The sequence below is a fragment of the Anser anser genome, assembly GCF_964211835.1.
Source record: "Anser anser genome assembly, chromosome: 4".
Lineage (NCBI taxonomy): Eukaryota > Metazoa > Chordata > Aves > Anseriformes > Anatidae > Anser > Anser anser.
The window spans coordinates 69,096,614-69,113,478 of NC_139724.1; the positions used below are offsets into that span (position 1 = coordinate 69,096,614).

The following is a 16,865-nucleotide window of genomic DNA, read 5'->3' on the forward strand; positions in this document are numbered from 1 at the left end:
GTTTCCAAGAGCAACATGAGCTGCTCCTGCCAAAAACCACAAAGCAACTTTAATTTCTTTAACTGTAACGCATGCAAAAATTACTTCACAGTCAATAGGTGAGTGGATTCAGAAAAAAAAAGTGAGGAAAGATTCAGAACCAACCTGCTCTAAACAGTACAGCCACTTTTCATTTAAAAGCACACACAAAGATCTACCCCCACCATAGTTGTCTTTCCTGCAATTCAATACTGAAAAGAACTTGAACTTTGGGACAGTACTGACGTAACTGACAGTAAGCCAGTCAGCCTTTCGATCTAGGATTTCAAAAAACAAGTTACTTGATTCTTTCTACTCTCTATGGTGTAACTATACTCCTATTAACCCTCCCACCTCCTGTCCCCATGTAAGTACGTGTACCTACCTGGACTAGTTTCACCACCCTTCTTAGGGCTCATTGGCACAGAAGCCTGCTCTACAGGCTCCCTCTCTTTCCCCTTCCTCCGAATTGGACTAAGAGAAGGTGGGTTTGTGAGAGAAGGTAATGCTGCCTAGAATTAAAATAAGTTTTGTTAATTTTGTATGTAAAAGTAGCTTTTCTTCTATAGAAATACAAGCATATTCACTTTCTTTAAAGTCCTCTTTATTTGACTGTCAATTAAATCAAAATGTCTCCACTTTTAAGTTTATGACATGGATTTCCTTGGTGAAAAGGAAGAATAATATATTCTCTCTAATTTTCTTCTCAACTTTAGCATAAGCCAGATAGAAATAGGGCTCAATGACTGAAGGTTCCTTTGATTCCAGATAAAGGAAGAGAGCAAGAGGTGCTCCAGGCATGCAGCAGAAGTTCCCCTGCGGCCTGTGGAGAGGCCCCTGGTGGAGCAGGCTGTCCCCCTGCAGCCCATGGGTCCCACACGGAGCAGATCTCCACGCTGCAACCCATGGAGGAGCCCCCGGTGGAGCAGGTGGATGTGGCCTGGAGGAGGCTGCGGCCCATGGAGAGCCCCCGCAGGAACAGGCCCCGGGCCGGAGCTGCAGCCCGTGGAGAGGAGCCCACGCAGGAGCAGGGGTCTGGGGGGAGCTGCCGCCCGTGGGGGACCCGTGCTGGAGCAGTTTGCTCCTGGGGGATGGACCCCGTGGTACGGAGCCGTGTGGGAGCAGTTCTTGAAGAGCTGCTGCCTGTGGGCAGCCCCTGCAGGATCAGTTTGGGAAGGACGGCATCCTGTGGGAGGGACTCCCTGTTAGAGCAAGGGCAGAGAGTAAATTTGAAGGAGCAGTAGAGATGAAGCATTATGGACTGGCTGCAGCCCCCATTCCCCACTTCCCTGCACTATGTGGGGGGAGGAAGTAGAAGAGGGTGGATAAGAAGGTGGTTTTCGTTTTCTTTTAGTTCTCATTGATCTACTATGTTATTAGGCAAAAAGATACTATGATCTCTCTATGCTGACTCTGTTTTGCCCATGACAGTTATTGGTGAGTGACCTCCCTGTCCTCATCTCAACTCTTGGGCTTTTTTACCCCTGTACTTTCGAGGAGGGGGAGTGAGCAACATGGTGGAGTTTAGCTGCCTACCGGTGTGAAACCATCACACGAGAAAGGCATTAGATAGCTGCCGGTATCAACTCTGAAATGCAGAGCCTTCAACTGATCTGTATCACAATGATATTTAAGTCATGCAATTTTATTTATTTTTAATACATACCTTTACTGCTGGGCCAGGAGCAACATCATCCATTACATGGGCACAAATATTAATGACCTTCAGCAGATGAGAGAAGAGCTGTTCTACCAAAGTAACAAGAGTTCGATCTGCCAGAGCCGGCCACGGTTCCTCCTGTTTTGTAGCACCTTGGTTTGAATCTTCTTCACCACTCCAGGGATTCTTTAAGCACTTGGGAGCGCTTGCTGCAATAGGAATCACATGAATTAAAGCAAAAGAAAATAAAGCTTGCAATTAAATATGGTTATAATCTCTATGAACAGTAATTCAAAAAGAAAAGGAAAGCCTAAGTTTTTAAAAATAGCAGTATGAGCATAGTTTTAAGTAACTACAAAAATATTAGTTCTTTTCACCCAGCCTGCAATAAGCATACTAGACATTCCCTCTGGCAATTAGTGGAAATTTGCAACTTCAAGGTAGTATCTAAATGGCTTGATTTAGCCAAGAGTGATGAAACCTAAGAAAACAGAATTCCTCTTTATAAAAGATTCTTTCCTCTATCATAGAAGGAGAAGAGTAAGGTCAAGAGCCATGCAAACACTAGAACAACCAAAAAAGAAACCGACAAAAAAAAAAAGGTAGAACTACAGCTAGCTACAAGTAGCTTCCTATCTACTAGGAGTGATATTCTAAAGCAGTGTTTCATGAGAACAACAGAAGCAGCTGTTTCCAGGTGCACTTATATGATTATACACTGATACATTTCCATCCGGTCTCATAATAAATCTATCCAAAAGCAACAGAATTTGGGAACTAAATGTATAGCACATGTAGCAAAGCATGAAACTGAAGTATCAAAACTGCACTGGTTTAGTTTAGTAGCTCAAATCAAAAGAAACGGATTTATAAATCAATAAATAAGTGGCAAAACACTTGTCAGCTATGTGACCCCTGGATGAGTCTCTCCACAGAGAGCTTTCTTCTCCTTTCTCCTTGAGAAGGAGCCCAAGAAAAACCCAAGATGCATGTGTCAAATGTTAACTCATCTAACATGTGTAGGCCTTGCTTCCACATAGAACAACAAAAAACAGAAGGAACCACGAGGTCACCTGTTCATTCTGCTCAATAACACAGTCAACTACATCTGTACAAATCCAACATAGTTTGAAAGACTGCTTGAAATACTCTCAAAGACAGTTTCACCTCCACAACCTTCTACAGGGCTTCAATATTCTTACAAATAAAACAGGTTTCTGCAAGAACACTTGAGAATGCTTGGTAAGCAGCTCAAGTTCTATACCCTTAAGTGATTAATGCAGCAAAAATGTTTTCTTTGCTTTTATGTCTCTGCTTTCATACATGTGTGTGAAGAGATACGAAGCCATTTAATTTGTGTAACAGTACAATTTGTTATGCAGTACTAGTATTTAGCCAATTATTCCCTATTCTGTAGTAGCTCTAGGTCTGGGGAGTTGTCAACACATTTCTGAGTGCCCTTATTAGGAAACTGCATGTCTGTTTTCAGAAAACATTTCCAATTTGTTAAGATATTCTAAACATCCAAGTCTGTCACTTAAAATGCCAACAACAACTGCAAACTAGTACAGCCTACAAATTTGCTAAATACACACTATCCAATCACTATTAATAAAGCTATAAGCAATAGCAGTAGAGAACCCTGTGCAATTCTGATGTAACCTTGAAAAGATCATTCTAAACCTGAAAATACGTGAAGTTCTTGCAGTGCAGAAGGCTTTCATTTTTCTTTGCTACACCCTGATCTCCTGCCTTGAAGACCCTCAGAGCTTCTAAAAAACAGTGAAAAAAATTAAAGCCCTTACAAAACAGAGCTAGAACTTTCAACTTACAGAAGAGCGTACAGACAAATGGGAAGAGATGACAACATCCCAGTAGCTGTACTGGTTCTCAAGGAAACAGAAACCAACCTACATTTCTAGCTAGCAGCTGTGAATGAAACTTAGCTGTTCAGCCAAAACAAAGCCTCCTTTCCAAAAATGTTTCAAACTTCTAGATACAAGTCCCTATAAGTTTCTGCTCTGCCTTACCTGCAAGCAAATTTCCAGTCAAAATTAAAGCATCCTGATGGGCAGAAAGGTCCAGTGGGAACCATGCTGATGAAAGAAGAGAGAGAACCATGCCGGCCATTCCAATAGCGCAGCCCTTCTGAGATTCATCTGAAGGATTTGGCTGGGATACACTGGAAATATAATTTTGGAATGTTATGACCTCTTTGAGAAGTTTAAAGTCTCAAGAACACTAATAGTTAGACTAGTAATCTGAAAACAAAAATCAGTACTACAGAGCTATACATTTAACATATGAGTAGTTTAAAAAAACCACCTTTGCAGCAGAAATCTGACAACACTTTGTATTCTTGAAGAGCTATTGCTTTTTTTTTTTTTAAACCAAGTATCAAAGCTGCTAGTGACATCTACTGAAAAACAGAAGTTACTTGCAAACTGCTACGGGTCCTGAAACATCACCAGTTAAAGGACTTGCTAATATTCATAGTAGGGATGGGAGACAAACTGTAGCACTAAAATAGTATCTTGTTACTTTGCAAAGTGGCAAGAATATAATCAATGTAATCCATCAAATCATCTAGATTTATGGGCGGGCTCTATCCAAGTCTGTAATTTGCTGCTACCTTCCATATTTTTCTTTACGATAGTTTTAAAATCAGACTGCCCCACACAAACCAAGTTTCAAAAAGATCAGGCACTGTTCACCAAAATATGTTTGCCAGAATACTACGTGAATCATATACATGATTTCAAACATGTAAGACTTGCATAATGCTACTAACTTTCTCTCAGGAAAAGACTTTATGCAACTTCTGAAAAAAAGGTTTCTTTTAGATTTATTTTTTTTTAATTCCGAAGTCTTTTAATCTAGTGGCTCAAGTTTAATACAATTAGAACAATTTCATAAAATAAGAGGTACACTAAACTTAGCTATTCTTTTGACAAAGCTACCCTATCAGTTACAGTGCACTCCATTAAGAAATGTATTTTAATGTGCAAGTGTTGCTTACTTTACATACAGTTAGAAACCCATGAATTAATCCACGCTGAGTTGTACATAGGTGGAATGCAGCAGCTCCAATGGCTGCTTAACCACTGGAAAACCGATACTTCAAGAGAAAGGAATTTTGGTAGCATTCTCATGTCTCACATAAGGTAGCAGTTCAGGCTTCTAGTTATCTGGTACTATGAATGCTCACATCATGCAACAAAAATAAAATTATCATCCAAATTAATATGAATATGGGATCAAAATTTTTAAAGAAGGAATCAGAGGACAGGGCAAAGGCTATGTCTTTGTGACAGCTATGAATGCTAGTTGCATCTGATAGACAGCATTTTTTTAAGCTGCATAGAACAGAAGATATATTGCTGCTAGTCTGCAATAAGAAAGGAATATTCGAAACAAAGCAAACTAGCTTAAAAGTTGAAAGGATAAAGGACATAGTTCTAAAGTTGGTGGTAAGTGGTTTGGATGAGAAACACTAACAAGACCCAGACAGACACACACTACTAAATAACCAGCACTGCTCCTAGAAGCACTGTGTATTAATTTTATTTTCCAGCTAAGCATTGCTCCCATACAAATTTACTTCACTTATAACTGACCTACGACCTAGTTATCTGTGACAAGACATCTTTTAGAATACATATATCGAGCATGCCATGCTTATGCCCAGAAAAGGAAGGAAAGACTTGATGACAAGCAAGGGGAGGGTTATTTAAAAAGATAACAGCGAAAGATTAAATTTTGCAATAAAGCTTCAGGACATTAGAAGGTAAAATAGAAGTAGATAACTCTTGAGACTCAGACAAAGAAATGGCAGAACATCTCTGAAAAGAATGCATATGAACAAATAATTGCATACATATGAAGATAGCATAAGCTAATGATGAAATACATAAGCTCTAAAAGGGCATGACCTGAACATTCTTGTAAAGGAAGATCACCAAATGGATACCTCTGCAAATCTGGCAAATATAGACACAAGTTTTACGAATTGCGGAGGCAGCAGATCTGGTAGCGTTTAGTAATAACTCTTCAAAAGGTTAACCAAAACAATGACAGCAATGAAGAAAAATGAACACAAATGATGTTAAGTCTATTTTAAAAAACAGTCTACATATGTGCCCATCTTCAGCAGCTAGTCTTACAGCTCATGTGGCACAGCACGTTGATAGCCAAATGCAACACACTTTGGCATGAAGTTCTTTGATAACTCCTAAGATAAATTTAACATCAAATACCTAAGCCAGGACTTCTGATATCTGAATGAGTGTACTCTGCTTTTGTATGCACAAATTTCAGAAGCTTGAATACTGGATGAAGGAACATACCCACAGTGCCATCCCACAGTCCAGGTACAGACTGGAAACGTTGTGGAGAGAAGACACAGAGCTTCACAGCAGCCAAACTGAAAAGTCAACACCAATTATGAATCAATTTCATCACTGGTAGAGTTAACAACAACAACAAAACTTCCTAAGAGTGAGACTTAAATACATTACTATTGCCACAGTACCAAAGCTGCAGACGCATATACCCAGGAATTAAAAATAAAGATAGAAAAAAAAGGTCAGCCGCTATAGCAACTAAGAAAACTCACTGTAAGTGCTCTTGTAGTGGATATTGTCAATGCATGGGAAATTGCTGCAACAACCCTTGAAAGATTGTTTTCCATAGTGACATCTGTTGGACTTTGCAGCATATTGTAGCCTCTATATGTTCTGAAATTAAAATATTTATAGCACTAAAACATGTACTTAAAAAGCTAAAACATACCATAATAAAATGATTATGGCCTAAGTTACTACAGACAGCTTGTTCAAATGCAATGAGAAATAGAAAATATCATCATTCTACCATTTAATTACATTTTCATATTTTTGCTTCTGCACTAGCAAAAGCAAAATAGTTCATTAATCAAATTTCTGTGTTAGCAAACAGAAACGGTAGACCAACTCAATTTTTAACTAGGTTCTCCAGAAGTTGCCATCAGTATAGCATTAGTCTTTGCTTTTGATCATACTCATCTAACATTGCTGTATGTTCATCAACTTTAGATTGCTGTAGAAAAATAACTATTTTGCATATCTCCACAAAGCTTTGTTTCCAAAATACAGTACATAAACCTTGAGTTAAATCATCAAGTTCATGTATGGAAAATGTACATAGTCAAAAACTTGTATCTGATAGATATGGGGGCAAAGAGTCCCCATATATACACACAACTCAGACTGTCTTTAAGATGGAGAATTAAACAGGAAAGTTTAGGAAAGTACAGTTGGCAGCAAAATACAGCAACAAGACCACGCTACCAAAACCAGAATTTTTAATTATATACAGACTTCTGCAACCACAGTCACTAGATAACATGTGCTATTTAATGGACATACAAGGTGACCTTGGGATGAAGAGAAATTTATCACAGAACAATGTCTCCATATAATTAATGAGTGAGCACATAACTTGCACACCAGTTTATCAATTAAATCAGAGTCCATTTCCATGGAGCCTAAAACTACCACACGTGCTACTACCAATTGGAAAGAGAATGCATAAGCACATGGATTTGCAGGATTGGAGTACGATTTTAGGCATCATGAACTGAAATGTCTCTGTTCCTTTAAAGCTAGACAAGTCACATAACATACCTGGTGATAGTGCTCACTGCAAAGTGAGATGGAGGCTGTGTTTCATGCATTAGTAGCTTCAGGTAGACACCACTTTGGTCTCTTGCTACCGCCACCACTGGATCAGCCTGTCCTTGATCACAGTTATAAAACAGCTTTGGAACAAGCCTTAACAACAATTGTCAAAAGGAAGAAATATTCAGAACTGAAATCACAATTCAGAAAGCTGCACATACCAATTGTAAACATCAAATTGGAAATAAAAATCATTACTAAAACTCATATTGTGCTAAGCATTACAATGAATTCATCTTGGTCTCTACTCTACAATTGGTCTCTACTGTGATCAAGCAGTTAAAAAAACTCCTATGCACACATGGTAGTTCAAAAAAATCTCTTAAATCTCTATATATACACATTACAACAACTACTTCTCGAGGGTATTTCTCTCAGTATTCCCCCTTCTCCTCAAATATTTTCTCCACAGTTATCTGTATCAACTGAAAAACAATTCTACCCCCAAAAAAGGATATTTTTCCATCATTTGATTTTCTATGCTGGAAAATTTAAACATACAATAAAATCAAGTTGTCAACATTTTTGACTTAGACAATACTAAATACTAAAAAAAACACAGTACACATTTATTTTTAAGTTCATTGACATTGCTTCCAATGAATGCGCATACTGGATGACTCAAGGGGGTTCTAGGAAGCTAGCAGCAGCTTTCTTGGGCAGGTACGTCTTTGACTTTAACACTGATGCTATCACTGAATCAGCATGAACCCATGGAAAACTGAGTGGTAAGAAGTTGGAGTTTAACAAAATAACTCAATTTCAAAATCAAGTCCCTGCATAAAAACAATGACTACTAACTATGATGCAACAGCTAATGATTTCTCCACTGAGATCTTTCTGCAATATGAATGCTCTTCAGTAGCACAAAAAGTTTCACTGTCATTTATTTGTTATCAGGAATGGACAGCAATTAATAATCTGAAGAACTACAAAAGAGACTCCTCTGACAAAAAAAAATATTCCAGGAATTCAATATAAGATGCTCTTAACTTCTTTAAACATAAAACTTAAATTCTTGAATACAAATCAACTATCAACTAATTTTTACTGTTTGGTGCCTTTATATGGACAGAAATTTTAACTGTAGTAGGTTACAGCTAACAGCTGCTTTTTTAGCAAAATCAACCACCTTACTACAAATCAATGAGCATGAAAGTATACACTACTTATAAACACCTAGAAACAACAATGCTTACAGTTAGGACAACCCAGTAGAACTGCAACATTTTAAGTCCATCAGCTACTGCAAGGATACTGCACAAACCATTCATCATGAAGAAGACTAACTAGAAGTTTAAACTGAGAGTGACCCTCTGAAAGGAATACTTAAATATAATTGTAATTGTGCAAAGCACAGTTGTCTGTTCATTCAGAACGATGCATGCTCTAGATACCATAAAGCTGCATTAGTCTCCCTTCCTTAAATAAGAATACAAAAACAACACTAAGAGGTTTAGTTATTACATACACAATAAGCATACAAATAACTTTCTAAACTTTTTTTTTTAAATACATACACACCTCATTAATGAAGACGCAGCCACATGTCGCACTCTTGGATCTTCATCACCAAGCAGAGAGATTACAACATTATTGAGCACTCTTTCCTGCAGTTTTAGTAGCTAGAAAATAAATTAGTAAAGTTCATTGAAAATTTTCATTGTTGGACCAGATTGCTACAAGACTGTTAACAAGTGAGATTTCTTCTGTCATAAAATTCTGTAAAATAATTTTTACCCCAAACTGTTAAAAATACTATTTAGATACAGTAATGCTAAAAGGTTTTTAAGAACAGAAATTAAAACAAGACAAACACATTAGAGAACACTAAGATATTTATATCTCAGTAGTAAAGCATCTTTCCAATTGTAACAAGTGTCAGACAATGTACGTAGTTTATACAAAGCATACCTAAATTATCTATCAATGTTTAAATTTAAACTCCGTCAACACTACATGGCAAAATTGCCTTGGTACCTTAATCCAGACACACAGTATAATGACTGTTTACTTACACCAGTATAATGATGAACACCTCTGTGCAAGCTGTCAGTTTTTCCTTCCAAGAAGTTGACTAGCCTATGATAAAAAAGAATTTAGGATACATTAGCTAACATTATAAGTTATTTCTGCCTTCAGAGCTCTAAGTGCTATTTTTGTTTATATTTTAAGAACACCACTGCAGGGAAAATGTGAGAAGTAAACACCTTTGGCTGCCTTTAGGAAAGGCAAGCTTTTTGCTAAACCACTATCTGGCTTGCATAGCAGAAGGATTACTTTAATTTGAAAACATTTATACATTTTTTTTTTTATGACAGTTTTGAAAAGCCTGTAACACATTCCAAATATCACCATTCAGATAGAGCCCAAGTTTATATGACTAAGGATAATGAGTTTTTGCATAAGCAACTTTTCTTTTTCAGCCCAGAAGAAACCATAGAAAATGAGGGAATGCAAGTCAAATCTAATTATTTCAGTATAACAAAACATGATAAACTGAAGAGAGCCCACAATATTGGAGAACAAGTCAGGGACTTTTTTGTTAAAAAACAAAACAAGACATACACACACAACTGGACATGAAATCCAAATTAACTCCCAGATTATATGTGCTCTCTTCCATCACAGATTTACAGAAGACTTGGTAAACAGACCATCAAACTAAAAATTTCTATACAATATTACTAGGCTCTGTAACTTCACAAAGAAATTCACATATTCCTTAAATGAGTGATTTTTTCAGAAGAGAAACCTCTCCGTTATGATTCCACCATCCTATACAGAACATCTTTGCATCACAGCTACAATGCTCATGGAAAAATATAAACACTTACCGAAAATCTACCTCTGCAAGCGTTTCCAGAAGTTCCGTCCTTACTAGCCAATATGAGCTATTCTTCAGCGTAAGGAGGTCAACAATTAATTGTAAACCTAGTTCACTGTAACTGCTACTACACAAGCTCATGATGCAATGCTAAAAAGAATAAACAACTTTCAGTTATATTACAGAAGAGGTTTTCTAAATCAAAGTATGTTTGACTATAACCATCTGTTTTATTTAAAATACTAATAAATAGTTACTGCTCACGAGAAAGTACTACTTCTCAAGGTCAGGACACCAACCCCATGTAAACTGCTAAAACCTTCTCCTCAGTTTAAACTCTGGAGAGGAATCCAAACTTCAGTGATCAGAGGACAACTGTCCAAAAAAAAAAAAAAGTGAGGGGGCATAATGAGCACAAGCACTATATTTTTATTTGTTCAAAAACTGCCTCACATAACTTCCACAGGATGTTTTTAAACACCTGGTTCCAATTTCTGGATTTTGAACAAGCCATACCTCCTTATTTCAACAACTGTTCAAAAATATGCAGAACGTGTGATTTTTAGAAAGAGATGCAGAACCTTAAAACCTTGATGTCTTATTTTACTACATGAAAACACGCTTTCTTGTTTGCAGATTAGCAACCCAAAATGTTTCTGAATATTTCTGCTGAAGGTATGAAGGCAAGCAACTTTATATATTTAGAGGGGAAAAAAGTCATACTTGACAGGTATATGTTATATGAACTATCTAGTGAAGTCTTCTTGAAAAAAAAAACTAAATCCTAAGTGAAACCGTTATAGATAGCTAATAAGATCATGGAACAGAAGTTTAAAGAAATAGCATCGTTTCACTAGCTGGATTTCCTTCCCCCAGCTGCATCACAGACTCCTCCTGCCATCACACGAAACCATAATTTAATCTATCAAATATATGCATTTTACACCTTGCCTCACTGACCCATAAGCTGTAATACAATCAGCCACACTGTGCCTGTCCCTGATGTATTCATTTCCCTTGGGCTTCATTTTGTCCTCTCTCCTACTTTTTTTTTTTTTTTTGGAAAGTTTAGAAAATTGATCAAGGAAAAATCTCTCCTTTTGAAAAGGACAACTTCCACATATTTTTTTTATTACAGAAATAACATCACGTGCTCTAAGTTCCACTCACAAATTCAGCTATCGTCTTTTATTTTAACAGTTACCCAGTGGATCCTTCACCCAATTTACAACACTTGCTTTTCTGAGATTTGTGTATTTATTTAATTAACTCAGAAAACAATCAACATTTCACTTGTCATTTGTCACATTTCTTTTCTGATTTCTAAATACAGGCTATATCTAGGTGCTAAACGTTCAATCTTCCCTGTTTAGCTTAGATTTCCTTTCTACTTAGTTCACTCATCCTATTGTTGGTTAACAGAACATTACAGCTCATACCTGTACATTTATCACGACTGAAAATATCATCTTTATATTATACTGCTACATGATCTAACCAATATAATTATTTTCCATTTGTTTGTTCAACATTTCTCTGCCTGAATCTATGTACTTCACAATAAACTTTCTTGGGGAAAAAGTCTTTCGTGCTCCATATTCATACATAGTGGATCCTAGACAATGAATAATGCCCCTGTGATCTTTGGTGGTGCAAGTAAATTATTACTTCTGCTTACCCTCACAGCTGTACAAGCCAGTTTGCATGTTACAGAGGACTCGTCTTTCAGCGTTTTCTGTAACAGAGGTATGCAGTCTACCAAGGAAAAGAGATTTCCTAACAAAAAAGGAATTTAGAACAATGAAACAAAAGAAAATTTTGGACACAGAAAAAAAAGAGAGACTCTTAAAAAAACTTCATTACCTGTTGAGCTTCTGATGTTTATTAGCCATTTTTCCACATCAAAGCGGGATTTAAGTAAAATAGAGTTGATGATTGTTCCACAGAGAATAGCAGTAGCTCCTCTAATCTGGGGATCTCCATGGTCAATGTAGTTCAGAATATCTGATACATACTGCTCCTCTAAGAAAACAAGTTGCAACTACTTTATTTTAAAGATACTACTCTTAGACTTAACTGATCCCTAAAAATGTTTCAGTGAAGGTACTGGTCGTACAAATCAAGAGCAGCATATTCACACAAAGTTTTTCTTTGTTCTACCTTACAAAGATCTCTTCCATGTAATACACACAATCACACCATTCATACTGAGAATTGCATATAAAACCACTAATGTTTTATTGTGATTGTGCACAAAATGCTCTGGTGAATCCAAGAAGAGGTTTTGGTCAACACTCCACCCTTTGCTGCTATCAGTATCAAACCAGTTGAATTCTCCAGGTCCCTGCTGATTATACTGTATCACTCATAAAATTATATTGTATTATTCATACGAATGAACCAAATGCCTTCAAATCCAGCTATAAAACAGCCTGAAATAAATTAGAAGAAGCTATAAGGGAAACAATCAACTTCTATATAGCAATTGTGCTAAAACAACTACTTGTCTGAAGACATAAGAGTTCTTCCACTAAAGCTTAACTCTTATTAGCAAAAATAAACAAAATCATCACCATACACACTATGTTCAATAACATTATTTCCACTGTCTCTGTAACTGACACCACTAGCACGTACAGTGTATTGTATATTGGTATAATATTTGGTATATTATATATACATATAATTATATATAATTATATACTTATATATAAGTATATTGGTGCAATATTTGTTTGCAAATACTAAACTGGATTTAAAGCGTTTTCACTGTAAATGCTGCTTAACTTATTTGGAAGCCCAAAGACATTATTAAAAAGGAAGATTTGAACTACAACATACCATACTCTTCTCCCATTGCTTCAAGAGGTGTTTTATACAGTTTGCTGAAGAAAGACTCAGGGTGAAGGGCAATGGCTGCTCCAACACAACTGACTGCCAGGGCTTTTACACTGACTCTCACATCTCTATCTGGAACTAAAGCTGGGAAAAGGAAAATAAAATATTAAAAAGCTCCCTAAAGTATTAAAAGCTCTCTGAAAAAATATGGCCCAACAAAAGGGTTCGAATGTGCAAAAGCCCTAGAGGTTTATCTCACAAGAGTTTACAAATGGTAAGTGCAATTGAGCATCTGACAAGATGACAGTAACGTGTCAGATGCCAAATGGTTCAAAACTGGATTCATCACAAAAATTGCATAAATTTAACTAAGTTTCTCTGTATTCTGGTGTGATCACTTAAAACAGAACTGTCAAAAAAAAAAAGCACCCAGAATTCTTTAATAAAATGATCTTAGAAAATCAGAGTAAATTGATCACATTTACAACTTTGTAGCTTTGAACCAATGAGTGTTAAAGAGAAGCTTACCTCCTTTCTCCCCAGTAAGTAGAAAAGAGGCTGACAGAAGTCTAACGCAGTGCACTAGAGGAGCAGAATTTCCATCGGTATAGTGACCTATGTCTCCTTTTATCCTGGAGGGCTATTGAAGGCAAATCACAAGTCTTATATAAATAAAATTAATCTTCAATTTAAACAAAATATTAAGCATAACAAATTTTAGAAATCCTGCACATTCCCAAAACTTCAGAGGTTCAATATGAAGTGTGTTTAATACATATTCCAAATGAAGGTCTTAAAATGTTTTTGGAAAGTTTTGTAAAGTCTCCAGCATCAAATTTCAATCTGGTTTAATTTTCATCAGAGAAGCAACGATCATCCTGTATACTTTCTGAACTACCCAGACATGCTGTTTACATCAGGAGGAGTCTGATTAACTACTTTTTGTTACCAACCAATGATCTTTGGAAACTTTCTATGAGAAGCAATTCATTCTTGTTTTCAAAGAAGGCTGACAACGTTCTGCACTTTTAGCCCAAATTAATCTAACTTCTGTTTCCCACAAACCCAACATCTCTTGCCCCAGCTCAGAATAAGGTCCGATACTAAAGTCAAACACAAGAGGAAACAATTAGCCAGTGATCTGAACTGCATAAGCCCCTCTGCAGAAAGAGAGGCTCAAAGAGTAAGAAAGAAATAAGTAACTCCTGAGGAGATGGAAGTTACCTACACAGCTAGCAACCAGCACAAAGATATTTCAGGTAATAGTGTACACTGTTAACGCACAGACAAAAGGGGTTTGTGTTCTCAGAAGCTTAAAAATTTGATCTGTTTTCATTTTGCTAGTGATTGCATTCAGTATAAAAGTTCGTGTATTCACCTTATGTTAAATGAGATTCAGATGAGATTTACTAGTCAACATTAGTTATTTTGACCTACAACCAAGTACACTATGTATATATGCTACCCATGCTTATCACCGATTTACACTTCCACAGATGATTTTTAAAAAAACAAAACTTAATTATTTCAAACTTTGAACCAGACCACCGTGACCACTTCTCACCTTATTTTCATGATCACCAGGATCTGCTGTATCTTCTTTTGATGTAAACCTATCAACACTGCTATCAGAAGGCTGCCTACTATGGCTCGTGGTTTTCAACATGTGAGGCTGCTGAAGAGCTTTAGAAGAAGGCAATTCATTACACACCATTTTAGATGCAAATTAAAAGCACTTATACTGAACTTAATTATAAACATGAAAAATAAATTAGCAGTGATCAAAACAAGTTATTCATTAGAAGTATTAAAATATATTATTTATTTTACATTTCAATCTAGTTATTTTTCACATCCATTTAAGTCTTCAGTCTCTTAGAATACAGCAGATTCACCTGTAATGTCTGCCCTAAAGGCGTCACCAGTTCTGTATTTTTTTCCTCCTTTATTTATCAACGTACCCATAGAAGAATTTCTGAAAGACTCCGATGAATCATCCTGGAGAATATTTGCAGCTTCATCTTCCTCATCTTGCAGCTGCCCAATTTGCATTCCAGAATATTGTCCTTCAGCACCCTCCAAAACCTACAGAGTACAAAGACACTACTTAAAATAACTTAGCTTAACACACAGTAATAACGCTCAAACATGCAGTGTTAGTAATCTAGAAATACTTTGAAAGCAAATGTGAGCCTGACAGATTAGTGTACAGCTGCGTGCAGGCCCCAAAGCAGCTTCCCTCCCTCCTCCAGCATTTGAGCCGCAACAGGACATAGTCAGGATCTGACAGTCTCCCAGTTAAGCCATGAACTTGGATGTGAGCACTGAGAAAGCTGAGCATGTAGTGCAATACCTCCTCTACAACTCCCCATGCTTCCTTATTCCAAAGGAAATTATCTCACTAGTTACAAATCAAAACCAACAGCTTTATTGTCACATTTCGAACCTGTCCCTTGCTGTCAAACTCTCCCATAACCTCATTTGTCTTGAATATACAAAAATCAAACAAAACACTACACGTAGTATTTTTAAAAGCGACAAGTGAGGTTGAGCTCATTTTAATCCCTTCATTCTAAATCAGTGCTGAAATGGACACACGTGGAAAGGATTTTGACCTGATTTTGACCAATACAGCATACAGACAGTAGATATTTGAGGAAAATAACCATAAAAGACTAAAAATTGGTAACCATAAAAAAGACAGTAAAAAAAACCTTAAGTTTATCAGGAAATACATGATACAAGTCAGGGAATAACTGAAGCAAGTGCCTTGAAATCTTTCATTAAAAAGCCTGCATGTGGATAAAGGGGATGCCACTTAGCCTGTCAGTTACGGGAAAAAATAATTTTATTTGTAATTACAGTTAATAAGTATTATGAAACTTGACACATGCAACAGTCTGACAAGAATTTGCAATATGCACCACTTGTTAATCTCTGTAACTTGCCTTTAAATGTCTGCTCACTTTGACCTCTGCACTGTCTACATTTTATTCAGACAATGCAGTTACCATCACTCCTTTAGTTCCTCTATCTTCATATTTGTAGGTGTATTTACTTGTCATAACTGTAAATTTATTATTTTCTGTAGGTGTAAAAGACTATTACTCTTTCAAACTATAAACTTCAGTCAAAAGTTCAACAACATTTGGAAAAAAATTAAATATTAAGTTTCTCCCCTTAAGTATTTGCTCTGGCTTCCAGAATTAATTTTTTCCCTTTGTTATTTTTTTAAATTACTGCCTCAGGATATACTTGCCTAAAAGAAATCTCATAGCTGTACTATATGCATACTTCATATGTTTATTAGATATCTGTTAGATTAGTAAATCATGCAATGTTTGCTGAGTATAGGAGAAATTTGTAAGATGGAATAAAAAGAACAAAAATGAGTTGTGCTGCCAAGTGAAAAAGCACAGGCAGAAGACAATGTGAAGTGTTAGGTTTCAAAAGTATTCCTCTAGCATTCCAAATAAGACTGTTCACCCTTTAACACTTCCATTAGTTCTTCTGCACCCAAAGAATTATTAATGGATCTATACAAACTGAAGGATACGTTATTCAGAGGATGTATTTATATCAAGCCTCTGATATTGGCATTCTTCCAATGAGTGACAAACTGTTGATGCTTGCCTTCACACGACCTACCCACTTGAACAGACTGATTAGAGCCTTGTAGTTTTTAATTATTGCTCAAGTGAAAGTGTTAAAAGGAGGTCAAGCTCTCCAATGGGGGTGTGAGCCGCTGACCTTTCCATTGTTACTAGCTGAGGATGGAAAAGTAGAAGACGAATAAGGAGAGGAA

The 16,865-nt window shown here is 36.6% G+C and overlaps 1 protein-coding gene across 3 annotated transcripts in view; it reads right to left on the reverse strand.

Annotated features, from left to right (window-relative positions):
- The window catches only part of HTT (huntingtin), a 79,169-nt gene that overhangs the window by 42,973 nt on the left and 19,331 nt on the right, over positions 1-16,865 (reverse strand). For all 3 annotated transcript variants that reach the window (XM_083833003.1, XM_083833002.1, XM_083833004.1), the window contains 15 exons: positions 15,022-15,145; positions 14,625-14,743; positions 13,589-13,700; positions 13,064-13,204; positions 12,086-12,244; positions 11,901-11,998; positions 10,233-10,372; positions 9,414-9,477; positions 8,920-9,020; positions 7,342-7,488; positions 6,294-6,414; positions 6,025-6,101; positions 3,709-3,860; positions 1,685-1,887; positions 404-530 (listed from right to left, as the gene is read on the reverse strand). In XM_083833003.1, coding sequence (XP_083689129.1) covers positions 404-530; positions 1,685-1,887; positions 3,709-3,860; positions 6,025-6,101; positions 6,294-6,414; positions 7,342-7,488; positions 8,920-9,020; positions 9,414-9,477; positions 10,233-10,372; positions 11,901-11,998; positions 12,086-12,244; positions 13,064-13,204; positions 13,589-13,700; positions 14,625-14,743; positions 15,022-15,145 — 1,885 coding nt within the window. The remainder of the gene's footprint in view (positions 1-403; positions 531-1,684; positions 1,888-3,708; positions 3,861-6,024; positions 6,102-6,293; positions 6,415-7,341; positions 7,489-8,919; positions 9,021-9,413; positions 9,478-10,232; positions 10,373-11,900; positions 11,999-12,085; positions 12,245-13,063; positions 13,205-13,588; positions 13,701-14,624; positions 14,744-15,021; positions 15,146-16,865) is intronic.